We start from the raw sequence: 12,652 nt of genomic DNA on the forward strand, positions 1-12,652 counted from the left end.
CCAACCAGAAAATTCCCCTTCTCCCGCGTCACCTCTCCCGGCAACAACACCCCCCTCCCCCACCCCAGCCGCTCATTGGTTGGCCGGTCACAACGGCGCGCAAACGCCCGGGAGCCCGGCGACGTCGCTCCGGTCACGTGCGCGGGGGGGGGCGGGGCAGTTGGAACCTGCCTTTTTCAAATCAGGTTCGGTTGGAGAAAGCGCGCGGCGGGTGGTCGTCGTCGTCATCGGTCGTTTCCTTCCCGAACCTGTCGTAAAATCAGAGGCAGGGCGCTTCGATTTTCTTTTGATAGCGCGCGTTTTGTTGGTTGGGGGGGGGGCCGCTTCCGATGGCGTGACGTCACTGGCTTCGACCGCACGTCCGATTTCTTTCCCGCCCACCCCCCCCCCCCGAGGGGTGAGGGGAAACCTCATTTGATCCGTGAGCCGGATTTTAAAAAAAAAGAGAAGGGAATCGATTGTGGGGGGTGGGTGGGGGAGGGGAGGGGAAATCTCCCCTTGGCGTGCGCTCCCTCTTCATCTCCCCCCCCCTCCCTCCCGGCCGTTGTCCGTCAGCCAATGGGAAGCGAGAGTTTTCGCGCTGATTGGCTTCGTTGAAGAAGAAGACGAGGGAGGATGAGGCGGTTACTGTACCCATTGGCAGTACAGTAGCCCTGCGCGGGAGGATGCGCTCCGCACCAGGTTCGCTCCATTCATTCCTTCGTCGGCCTGTCCTGGCGAAAATCGGGGTTGTGTGCCTCGAACCGCAGAGCGGCCCGGGAGGGAGGGGAGGGTGGGGGGAGGGGAGGGAGAGAGAAGGTGGTTGACCGGGAAGAGGTGGCCACTGGGTTGGAGAGACCCAATCAGGAGCTGGTGGGTCTCTTCAGCGGGCATGAGGGTATTTTCTCTGGGTGTGTGTGTGTGTTCCCCCCCCCCCAACCCCAGCTTCCCCACCGCTCCTCTCCCATTAAAGCAGGGGCTTTAATGTGTGCAATCCCACGGATGCTTCCCCTCCCTGTGCGTGCAAGCACACGGTGAACGTGGAACCTTTCCTGCTGCTGTGGAGTGGACTCGGGGGCACTGCTGCTGTTGGCTGGATGTCTGGAGGGCAGCCATGTTACATTTCGAAGATTGGTCTTTTAATCTCACTGCCATCTCTCCCAGATGCTTTTCATTCGATTTCGCTCCTCACGCAACAAGTGTTTTTTTTTAATATGTATATATTTTGTTGCCGCAGTCCGTTTCAGGGGATTGTTTCAACCCCGCTGGAGGTTTTGCAACTGCTCAAGGAATTCTGGAGCCCGTGTGCCACATCTTGCTGAGAATAGGCTGTGAGAATAACAAGGGAAAGGAGAAAAAAAAAGGCCATTTTGTCAACGCAGTGCCACCGTGGGGTTTGCTGCGATTGGCAAACTGGGTAGAATCAAGATTGTGGTTTCGCACCGATTGTGAAGCCTTCCTGCTCGATTGGATGCTGATGGGAGGGGCACTAAATGAAAGGACTTTTATTTCATTTCAAGCGAGGTCAGAACGCTTTAGCATCGTTGAGCTTGCCTTTTTTGCATTGCTTATTGCACAATTTGGGTATTTGGTTGATGTCTTGCCCTGAAATTGTGACACGTTGGTACAATTGAATTGTTGATGGATGAAATAGGGAAGAGTATTTTTTTTGAACGGATCATCTTGTCGTATTTGGATGGCCCTATTTACCAGACCAGGCTGTTGATTGTCAATATAATTGCGAGCTCTTGAGTGAGTGCTTAAAATTATTGTCGTTTTATTGATTTAAGCTTTACAACTTCAGAATCAAGCCCACTGAAATATTACATCTTCCCTTCTAGGCTCATTCCATCATTTTTTAAAAAAAAAATACAGGTTTGAAATTATTAAGTTGAAATCAATTTGGCTTCCTTCAACAGAGATGTAACCGAATGATCAATTGGCATTGCACGCACAATGGGATGAAATCTAGCAGTTAAAAAGAAAGATAAACTTGATAAATGAAAATGGCATGATGTCCTAAGTAATCTATTGAATGTGGAATCGAAGTGCAAACCAATTGCTGGTAAAGCTCAGTGGGCCAGAGTGGATCTGTGAAATGAGAAACAATCAATGTTTCCGATCTTAAACTCCGAATTGGGAGAGATGTGGATTTGAAGTGGTGTTTGTGTATTGGAAAAGATCAGAATATAGTTTGGAGTTTGTAATTTTTTAATCACATTGGAGTAAATAGTGAAGTTGTGTGTTACAATGAGCACGTTGTTGCAGTGCTGTGGACCTCTGCATACTTACAAGCCAGTATGAAATTTTAAATTTATCAAAGACTGTAACGTGGCTTAAATTCTTCATTAATGTTTACTCTTTGAAGTGAGTAGGAGGCAATTTCCTGGGCATTGTGTACTTCCATTTATTCTTATTTTTGCTGTTCATAATCTTCCTTTTGGTACAGCAGTTTATTTCACCTGCTTCAATAGTTTTGTTCCTGTCCCATTTCAATTTTCCATTGTATGCATTTGGGGCTCCATAGTTTTAAAGGAAGTGAAATTGTGCTTGATAAAATTTGGATTGGTGAAAATGTTAAAATGAGACTTTAAAATTAAAGTGTGTTTTGCTGGTACCCTGCCCCACCTTTTCCAAGGTGTCACATATGCTTCTATTGATCCAAGAAACTCATTAGTACTTGTCTTGAGGGACTTGACATCAGGCTCAATGGTGAGGGATGCAGGCTTTTGATCATATGGCAAAGTTCATAGCTAAGCTGAATTGTGTGTTGTTACTTTGTATTCACATGTGCATTGTACTAGTTGAGAGACTGAACCACATCTGCATTTTTCTTCCACTTGTGTTTTTTGTTGTTTCTCAAATATCTGTTTTTTTCCAGTTTAGGACAACTGAAATGAGAATAAGGGATTGAATTGTGCTGTTTGGTAGTGTTTATATTGAGTCATGAATATGTCCAGGATTTTACTTGTACCCTGAAAAGTTTCCTGCAGCAGCAATTAAAATTGGCTAATGATTTCAAATCGTATCATTTTTAAAAAAAGTTAATACATGATGGTATAGGTCACCTTAAAATTTTCTGTTTATGCATTTCTGTTTGAGTTCACAATGTTAATGATTTGTTTGATTTTATGTTTCATTTAAATAAAAAGCAGTTAGATTTATTTAGTGACAATTTTGAGTGGTCCATTTTTCATATTTGCCCTACTGTTGCCTGTGGTGATTACAATAATTGTAAAGTCAGTTACAAAGTTATTTTGGATACTTGCACATCAAGAGATGGGTTCAAATTGTTAAATTTGAAATCTAAGAATCCCAATAACTTTATTGAGTGGTGAAATGGTTCCTCCTACTTGTTTTTAATGTGATATTGCTATAGCTCTTGTCAAACTCTTAAATTTAAGTTCTTTTTGATTTTGAAAAAGGTTCTGTAATAATCTATGTTTACCTCTTTGTTTTTAGCTGTTTGAAGCTGATAACATCAGGAGAGCATGGCACAACCCTACCGACTTACGAAGAGTGTAATGGGGAGCTCTCGGCCAATGGCACAAGATTTGATCAATCCCATCTCCATGAAACAGGTTCCAGAGATTCTTAGTATTGCTAATAAGAAGACTCAAAATGGTGAAGTAGATTCTGAGCTCTCCATAGTGACTGACAAAGTTGCCGCGCCTTTATCAGCAGCCCTTCAGGATGGTGTAATACGTCGGTTAAATGGACACGATGCAACTTCTGCTTGCAGGTCATCAGACAAGTTAAAGGATTTAACCTCTATTATGTTAAATGGAGATTCTGGTATGCCAAATGTAGTTGAAGAATCACCATCTCAACGTGCATCTTCTCCAGATGAATGCTTTGCAGAAAACAGAGGGAACAAAACACCACCTCGAACAACACCTAAAAAGAGTGGTTCACCAGAGATTAAGTTAAGAATTACTAAAACTTATTTGAATGGAAAACCCCTTTTTGAATCGTCTCTTTGTGGGGATCTTCAGATAGGTGATCTTGAGCCTCCAACACAGGAGCAACAAGAGAAAGAAGATAAAGGAAAAAACCAAGACAAACGGAAAAGAAAGAAAAGTGTGAAGTACGATGCATTGCTTGAACAAAGTCTTTCTGAGCTGGCACTTGTATCCAAGACATCCAGTTCTCCTGATGAACGAATAAAGGTGATTATGGTTAATTGTTTGCATTTTTAATTCACAGATTTACAGTCAAATATACTTTAAATACTTGTAGCTAAAACGTGACATTATTTGATCACTCTTTGCTACTGTTATGTTTTTTTTGCTGTGAAATGTATTTTCTATTTTGGAAAGGGTCAAGTCATCTTTATTGCTCATACCATGAATGTACAGTAAAGATGAGATAGTGTTTCTCTGGGACCATGGAGCATATTTCCTTAAATGTTAGAATAGAAGTTAAACACATTAGAATGTGTTCCCAAAATAACAAGATTGCTATTAAATGATTAAAAAGGTGGTCAGGGTTTGAGTGGGAGAACATTTTGGAAACCGCATTATGACTAAGTTTTCATATAGTTATGGATAAGGATAAAAAAATGGAACTTGATGGAGGGGGAAGGTTCGAAATGCTATTTATAACATTATTAAGCAGGAGCTGGGGAGAGTGGATTGGGACCATTGTATTACCATTGTATAGGACGACCCTGGAGTTCCCCTAAAATGTTGGTTGTGAGCTTATCTCTTTGCACCTTCTAACACCGCCCCCCCCCCAAAAGAAATTTGACACTTTCTGCTGACCAGTGGATGCTGTTTAAAAAGCAAATTGCAATATTTTAATAATAAAATTATGGGTTTAAATTTTATTTGGATACTTTAAAATAAACTACTGTCGACTCCTGTAACAGGCTGTTTAAAGCCTGTACAGAGCTGCAGTAGTCAGACCAAGCAGAAGGGCCCCACAGAGGAGCGCTAAGACTTTGCAAATAACTAATGGGGTGTCCAGTGGTTCCCATCCTCCTAGCGAGCAGCAATGCCATATGTTTAGAGAATTACAAAAGTTGTTCCACTCTTAAAGAAAGGGTGTTGAGATAGCGCAGGAAATTATAGACCGATGAGTGGTGGACAAGCCGTTGGAGAAGATGCTGAGAGACCGGATTTACAAGCATTTTGAAAGTTATAATCTGATTAGGGATAATCAGCATGGTTTTGTCAGGGGTAGGTTTTGCCTCACGAGCCTGATTAAATTCTTTGAGGATGTAACAAAGCATGTTGATGAAGGTGGAGATGGTGCATATGGGTTTCAGAAATGCATTTTATAAGGTTCCCTGTGCCAAGGTTCTTTCAGAAATTAAGGCTTGCCCAGAGAAGGCAAAGGGTTGTTCTAGATGGTTTGTATTTTACATAGAGGTTGGTGACCATTGAGTGGTGTTCCACAGAAATCTTCTGGGTCTTCTCTGTGATTTTTGTTTTATAAATGACCTGGATGAGGAAGTGGGTGGTGTAATGGATCGTCTGGAAGGTTGCTAGAGGTTACAGAAGGACATTGATGGGATGCAGAACCTGGCTGAGAAGGCAGATAGAGTTTAACTCAGAAAAGTGGTTCATTTTGGTAGGTCAAATTTGAAGGCTGAATACAATGTTAATAGGAGGACTCTGAGCAGTGTGGACAAATGGAGAGATCTTGGGGTCAGTGCTGCACAGGTTGATATGGTTGTTAAGATGGTGTGTTGGCCTTCATTAAACATGGGATTGAGTGAAAGGACCATGAGGTAATATTGCAGCTCTATAAAACTCAGGTTAGACCACACTGGGAATATTCAGTTCTGGTCACCTCTAGGAAGGGTGAGAATGTCATAAAGAGGGTCCAGAGGATGAATGGCCATCCCTGTTAACCATAATTTCTCACGCAGCTACGTGAAGATTATGGGAAACTAAGTCGGCTGTTCATCCTGCACTGGGCTCCTATCGCGACGTGCCGAAGTGTGGTGCCAGGGGTGGGCGGGTAAGCGACCGGACAGAGGGGTGAGGATGATCTTACTCTTGTGAATGCATAGCGCAATATTTGTTGGGGACAGGACCCTCTAAATTGTTAGGGAGAGCAAATCCCCGGAGATTTGGACCACAGTGTAAAAGGCCTGGGAGTTCCTGAATTCTCAGAATTTCACCAGGACCAAGTAGAGTCACCTATTGCCTGCAGTGTGAAAATGGCTAATGACTACTGCCTCCAAAAAACCATGAACAGAAATACAGAGGCTATACTGCACAATTTAAACCATGGCAAAGTTGGTATGCTTTGGATCTTGGGCAGTTCCTTTAAGCTTCTGCATTTTGCTCTTGCCATCACTCTTATTAAACAGGTTAATCTTGGTCTCATCTGTCGAAAAGACCTTTTTCCAAAATTCTGCAGGTGCTTTTAAATACTTGGCAAACTAATCTGGTCATCCTTTCTGTGTCTAACAAGTGGTTTGCATCATGCAATGTAGTCTCTGTATTGCTGTTCAGAAGTCTTTTGCAGACAGTAGTAATTTAAACCTGCCTCCTGAAGAATGTTTCTGATCTGTTGGACATGTGTTTGGGGATTTTTCTTTTTGTGGTGAGTATTCTCTCATCAGTAATGCAGGTCATGCAGGTAAAGGCAGGCATCTGAATAAAAAGGTTTGTGGAGGGGAAGGAGCAGAAGAAATGCACAGGCTACCAAGGTAGGGGTTTTGGATGGATGTGTGAGGGTAGAAGAGAAAAACTGAGGGGATATGGGGAAGGAATAACAGTGAAGAAAGGATAGGGAGGTGGAGGAAAGGGGACTGGGGTATGGGAAAAGAGAAACTCTGGGAAAGGGTTTAATGAAAACTGAAGAAGTCTATGTTAAACTGCTTTCAGAATTCTCTCTGTTCTAGAAAATAGTTTACATCTTTATTCCTTCTACAAAGGTGCATGACCACACAGTTCCCTGCACTATATTTCATCTGCCACCTTTTTACCCATTCTCCCAACCTGTCCAAGTCCTTCTGCAGATTCCCTGCTTCATCTACACTATCTATCTGCCCCTCTACTTGGTATAGTCCACAAATTTGACCCCTAAAGCAAAAAAATGGTTCAACCAAATCCTTAATATATGTTAGGTTATGGAAAGTGCTGCTGACCACAGTAGTGGAAACAGGTACAATAGGATCTTTTAAGAACTTTGGGAGGTACATGAGACTCAGAAAAATGGAGGGTCATGCAGTAGGGAAATTCAAGCCAGTTGTTCAAGTAGATGATTTGGCCAGCTTAACACTGGGCCAGAGGGCCTACCTGTGCTGTAAATTTTTGTTCTAACAGTTAACTTGAAAACTTGTGATCTCTGGAATGCTACCAGTCCTGGGCAGCCAATCATAAAACAGAGAAGGACCCTCCAGTCCCATTCTGCTTCTGGCAGTCAGCCAATTTTCATTCCATGCTAGTGCCTTTTCTGTAAAACCAAGGGCACCTCTTGTTCAGTACCCCTTGTCAAAAGCCTTCTGAAAATCCAAGTAACCCACATGCACATGTTTTTCTTTGTTTAATAAAAGTGTTGGAGAATCTCAGGAAGGCCCACAGTGTCCATTGGAGACAAAGATATATAACCTATGTTTCAGGCTTGAGCTCATCATCAAGGTACAAGCAAAAAGAAAGTAGGCATCTAAATAAAAAGGTGGGGGGAGGAGTACAAGACGCCATAGGTGAACATGGGCAGGAAAGAAAAGCTGAGAATTGATCAGGGGGTGGGGGGGGATATCTCTGAATTTAGAACTGGTGGAGAGGGGACAGGGATAAGGTAAAGAGAGCATGGGGAGAATGTACAAACTCCTTACAGACAGCACAGGATTTGAACCCTGGTCTAGTCTAACTGCTGGCACTCTAAAGGTGATGTGCTAACTGCTACACCATCTGTGCTGCCCTATATATTCTGAAAATAAATCTGAACTTTAACCTTTGGTCGACACCAATGACAGCCATTGAAATCTGTGCTGACCCATTAAACCCAAATTAACCGACAACCCATACATTTTGGAGGGTGGGAGGAAACTGGGAGCACCTGGGGAAAACCTACACAAACATACAAACTCCTTATAGACAGTGCTGGATGGAACCTGGATCTCTGGAGCTGTAATAGCATCATGCCAACTGTTATACCACCTGTGATAAAACAAAAAATGTAATGTACATGATATACTTCAACTTCTGCCTGCCATAAAGGCAAACAGAGTTACATTAGCATTGCCCAGTGCCCTGAATAACAAGAAAAGCAAAAGAGACTCTCTTCCAAAACATTGTCTAGTCAAGGGGATGGTTGGGACGGAGAGCTTCAGCCATCTCTTTCAGAACCTTTGGAGTTCAGTCCATCTCTCCAGGTGATTTGTCCATTTTCAGACCCTTTTGCTTCCCAAGTACCTTCTCCTTAGTAAGAGTGATATTCACTTCTGCCTGCTGTCTCAAATTTTTGGCATGACCAGATATGTTCACCATAGATTCTGGAGTTCAAGGAGTAACTTCATTAAAATTCTTGCAGGTTAGATCCAAGGATGATGTTGCTTCCCTGGTTTGTCCAGCATGGACATCTGCAGTGCTCTGTCCCTTGTGAAGATTCTCTAGATCTTCATTACAATTCTCACTGACACTCAGTATTGTTTCTAACTGGAGTCCATTCTCTGAGGCCCTTTCATTCCCAACCAATTTTTTTAATGTTTCCTCTTTATAAAATTTGGAGATAACAATAACAGGCCCTTCCAGTCCATGAGCCTGCACTGCTTAATTATACACAGGTGACAAATTAACTAACTAATCCATGCATATTTGGAATGTGGGAAAACTCGTGCAGTCCTGGAGAGAACATTCAAATTCCTTAGGGATTGCAAGATTTGAATCTGGTTTGCTGGTGCTATAATTGTGTTGTGCTAGCCACTTGTGCTATTAACACTGCCCTATTATTGTTCTTCTGGGGAAAAGATAATAAATTGTTTTCTTTTTCTAATTAGATGCAATTGGTTACTTATTTACAGTTTTGGAAAAATTAGAAATTATTTGTTTGCTGTTAGGTGATAATGGGGGTCTTAAACTTGGCCAGAATTACTGGCAAGGAAAAAAACGTGATTTGAAACTAAAATAAGCTAAAACATCCTGTGGATGAAATGTGAATATGCTAATGACCAAGCAAAATGTGGTTTTCTTTTATTGTAAATTTTAAGTCATAATCAATGCATTTATAAGGAAACTTGGCACTGGGTAACTTGAGAATTGATGGCCACATTTTTGAGTTGAGAATAATTATATTCTGTTCATTCTCCATCATTACTTCATGTTGTGGGAATGAACCTTTTGTAATGAGCAATCTGATGCATAGTATGTAGCAATAAAATCATTGATGTCTGTCTTGATAAAGACCAACTCAATCTGCTGTGATGAACACTGTTCAGCTGGGGAAAAAGATTGATCTCGGAGTGTTCAGGCATCAGATTGGGCTAGAAACTGAGGGACCCCTAAATGTTATCTATATATTTATGAATAAAAATAAGAAGCTATATGGAAGCAGCAGCTAATAATCTGCTCTTTTCAGATTATGTTGGAGATTTATCTCTTCTTATTCATGTAATTTGAAGGAATTTTCTTTTTAAATATTTTTCCTAATTTCAGTACATTTCTGATTATCTGAAATGCTTGGGTCTGGACCCTTCTCATTTAAGCGGACTTTTCGGATATTCGGGAATTTTCTTGAAAACAGCCCAGTAGCGTTGGGAGAATACTTTTATCGGCTGTCGCTGATCCCCAACACCTCCCTACAAAGCCGCCAATCCCCAACACCTCTGTCACCAATCCTGTCCAGGAGCCCGAGGTCACCTCACCTATAAGTGGTAGGAGATTACACGGGGATTGTTCTCTAGCAGGATTTCAGCGACCCCACTGAAATGGTATTTGACAAAGGGAGCTGTTCAGGTGGGTGAGTGGAGAGAGAGAGCAGTATTCATTTCAAATTCAGAATGCCACAATGCAATTGAACACTGTTGTGGTAACTCATGGCAAAATAATGGCAATTTATAAATAATCAGTGCTATCCTTTCCTTCAAATTTCTCCTTTGTAAAATTGATTCCCTGTAGCCCCACTTGAGCATGGTGGGTAAATCTATTTAACATTTTTCAAATTGTGACATCATGTCTCACCCGAACAAACTTTTGGATATTCATTTGGATATTGATTGGTTTTCAGTTAATCAGAAATTTACTGTATGATATTGGCCTCTGATTCTGCTTTCATTCTCAGCACGGCTGTCCATGTTATATTACAGAGTATTTGTACTGAATTGTGTATTTACAAGGGAGGATAGGAAACCAGAAAAATTTGTTACATTTTTATATGTTTAATGGTGATTTGTTTATTAATATTTGCAACTTTTCTACTCTCATTCAAAAAATTATTTTTCTCTGAATTAGATATGAGTATCCTTTTAACATTTGTTCTATTCCATTCAATGTTTTAGTGGCACTAAATGTTACATTAGTGTTTATCAGTACAGTAAAACCGCTGTTATTCTGAATTCAAGCAACCGGCAAAAAAAATCTCAGAAAATCAATATAATCATGCATAGACTTGCGTCCTGGTTATGTTCTGGAATTGGGGACGCAAATCAATTTAAGTGCAAGTCGATCATAATAGGTGAAATATACTGTACAACATAAGATGCCATGACACACATATATTTACCTAAACCTCTATGTTGTGTATATACATGTCTAAATACTATGATACACAGTATATTTTCAGATAAAATTTAGCCATTGGGATAACACGCAAGCAAGATTTCGCACGGAATGTGATTTGATGCCAGATGTTTGTGTCTTGTATGCTATTGAGATGAGAAAAAATGTTATACAGTATAGTGCTTTTTTTAGTAGTAGAGTACGCATTAGCGAAAAGGTTCCTTTTATTATCATAACACAATAACAATAAAAAAGTACGCACATATTAGATTTCAATAACATGTGTACTTTATTATAAGGTGTATACTGTGTATCATTATACGGCTGGCAGCGCAATCACATTGTTTTGGCTTTTGAGCCCACGTGTTGACTATAATGCGTGACTTAACAACTACCAACGTTGCCCCCGGTGTAAATTTTAAAATTTTTATCAAGGCTCTATAGGGAACTTGGGCCTATCTGCGATTGGACGTGACTTGATCGGGTACAATTTTTTAGGTAAAAAATACAGAAGTTTAAAATTGGTGTGCCTCATTGTTAGTTCAACAATTATGCAATTTCAAACAATTGGAAAATTCACTTATCTGGCATCTACCAATCCCCACAGATACCAGGGGTTTTACTGTATTTTAAAAAAATTGATAAGTAATTAGTTGTAATTACCAGTTGCTGCTTTTCTTCATTGTCTCCAAAGCTTCCATTTTCAAAAATTCCTATCAACATATCAGTTATTTTAAAATGCTTTCACTGAATCCTGCAATGTTTGTTCGATTCCAAAAATTAACGTTGAAAGTTAATTCTGGCATTTCTATTTTTATTTATAGGCTGAAGAAAACCAAATGAATGATGAGAAAGATGAAGGCACCAAAGAGAAGGAAATTCCAGTGAAATATGATGTTGGGGACATGGTGTGGTCCAAAGTATCTGGTTACCCTTGGTGGGCTTGTATGGTTTCTTCAGACCCTATTTTGGGTACCCACACAAAAGTAAAAGGTACCTCAAGAAATGTAAATATTGAGTTTGTATGGCAGATTTTATTTAACCATCTTGAATAGTTTTCAAGCACCTTAAGTTCATTGTGATTTCTAACCTACAGAAAAATATATCAAAAGAATTATTGCCCCAGTTTAAAATGACAATTCAACCAGAGGATTGATGGAAAAGTTTCCATTTGTATTTGTTTTGCTGCCATATTGACCCTTCCATATTTTTTCTTTTATATCCCCATAACTTTTCCTTCTATATTCATATTTCTTCTTTTACCTATTGCATTTTTCACACTTTGTTCCATATTAAATTCTTACAACAGTGTGTTGCAGTTCCCAGATTTCTAGTTTCTTGGATAAAGCTGTTCAAGGTACTTGGTCCTTACTCACAGCTATCTTGATCTTCCTCAGTTACTGATAATCCTAATTAACTTGCTTTGTTAAGCAGAAATGTTGCCAAAGTCTTTTTGTATCTCGTGCGTCCTTGAGTGAATTTTGTGTTGATAATTATGCTTGCTCATCACATTTCTCTCCAAAATGCACAATGACGCAAGAATGAGAGTTTTGCTCTTCATAACTTGATTCGAAGTCACTGTATCAATATAAGGGCCCATCAAAAAAACTGGTGTGGTCATGTTGCCACTTTTTCTTTTACTGAATGCAGCCCACCTACCACAGTTTTCACTCTTTGACATTATTACCAGTGTGGCTGTGTGGTTCATTATCACCAACTATCATTTTTGTAACGTATCAACTAACTCACTTGTATACTTTTTAAGCACATTGACATGTTCCTTGCCTTTTCATCAAAACCCTCAATTTTCCTTGACATACCATGCTTACTTTTTAATAATTCCTTATTTTAGATATAAATATTATCTGGGCAGTAAAGATGCATTCATTAGGATCTTGTTTTTTGACTACAGTTCAAGATTTAACACCATCATCCCCTTAAAACTGATCAGAAAATTCCAAGACCTGGGACTAAACACCCTACTGTGTAATTGGATC

The 12,652-nt window shown here is 40.4% G+C and overlaps 1 protein-coding gene across 4 annotated transcripts in view; it reads left to right on the forward strand.

Moving 5' to 3' along the window:
* Nucleotides 1-70: 70 nt before the first annotated feature.
* The window catches only part of nsd2 (nuclear receptor binding SET domain protein 2), a 138,017-nt gene continuing 125,435 nt past the window's right edge, over nt 71-12,652 (forward strand). Inside the window, exons 1-4 of one of the 4 annotated variants that reach the window (XM_069923768.1) lie at nt 71-185; nt 1,217-1,503; nt 3,442-4,148; nt 11,480-11,648. In XM_069923768.1, the coding sequence (XP_069779869.1) occupies nt 3,471-4,148; nt 11,480-11,648 (847 nt within the window). In that variant the 5' untranslated portion in view covers nt 71-185; nt 1,217-1,503; nt 3,442-3,470. Of the gene's footprint in view, nt 266-293; nt 682-1,216; nt 1,504-3,441; nt 4,149-11,479; nt 11,649-12,652 lie in introns of those variants that run through there. The other 3 variants (XM_069923767.1, XM_069923766.1, XM_069923765.1) reach the window with 3 other exon arrangements.

The sequence above is a fragment of the Narcine bancroftii genome, chromosome 3 (assembly GCF_036971445.1).
Source record: "Narcine bancroftii isolate sNarBan1 chromosome 3, sNarBan1.hap1, whole genome shotgun sequence".
NCBI lineage: Eukaryota > Metazoa > Chordata > Chondrichthyes > Torpediniformes > Narcinidae > Narcine > Narcine bancroftii.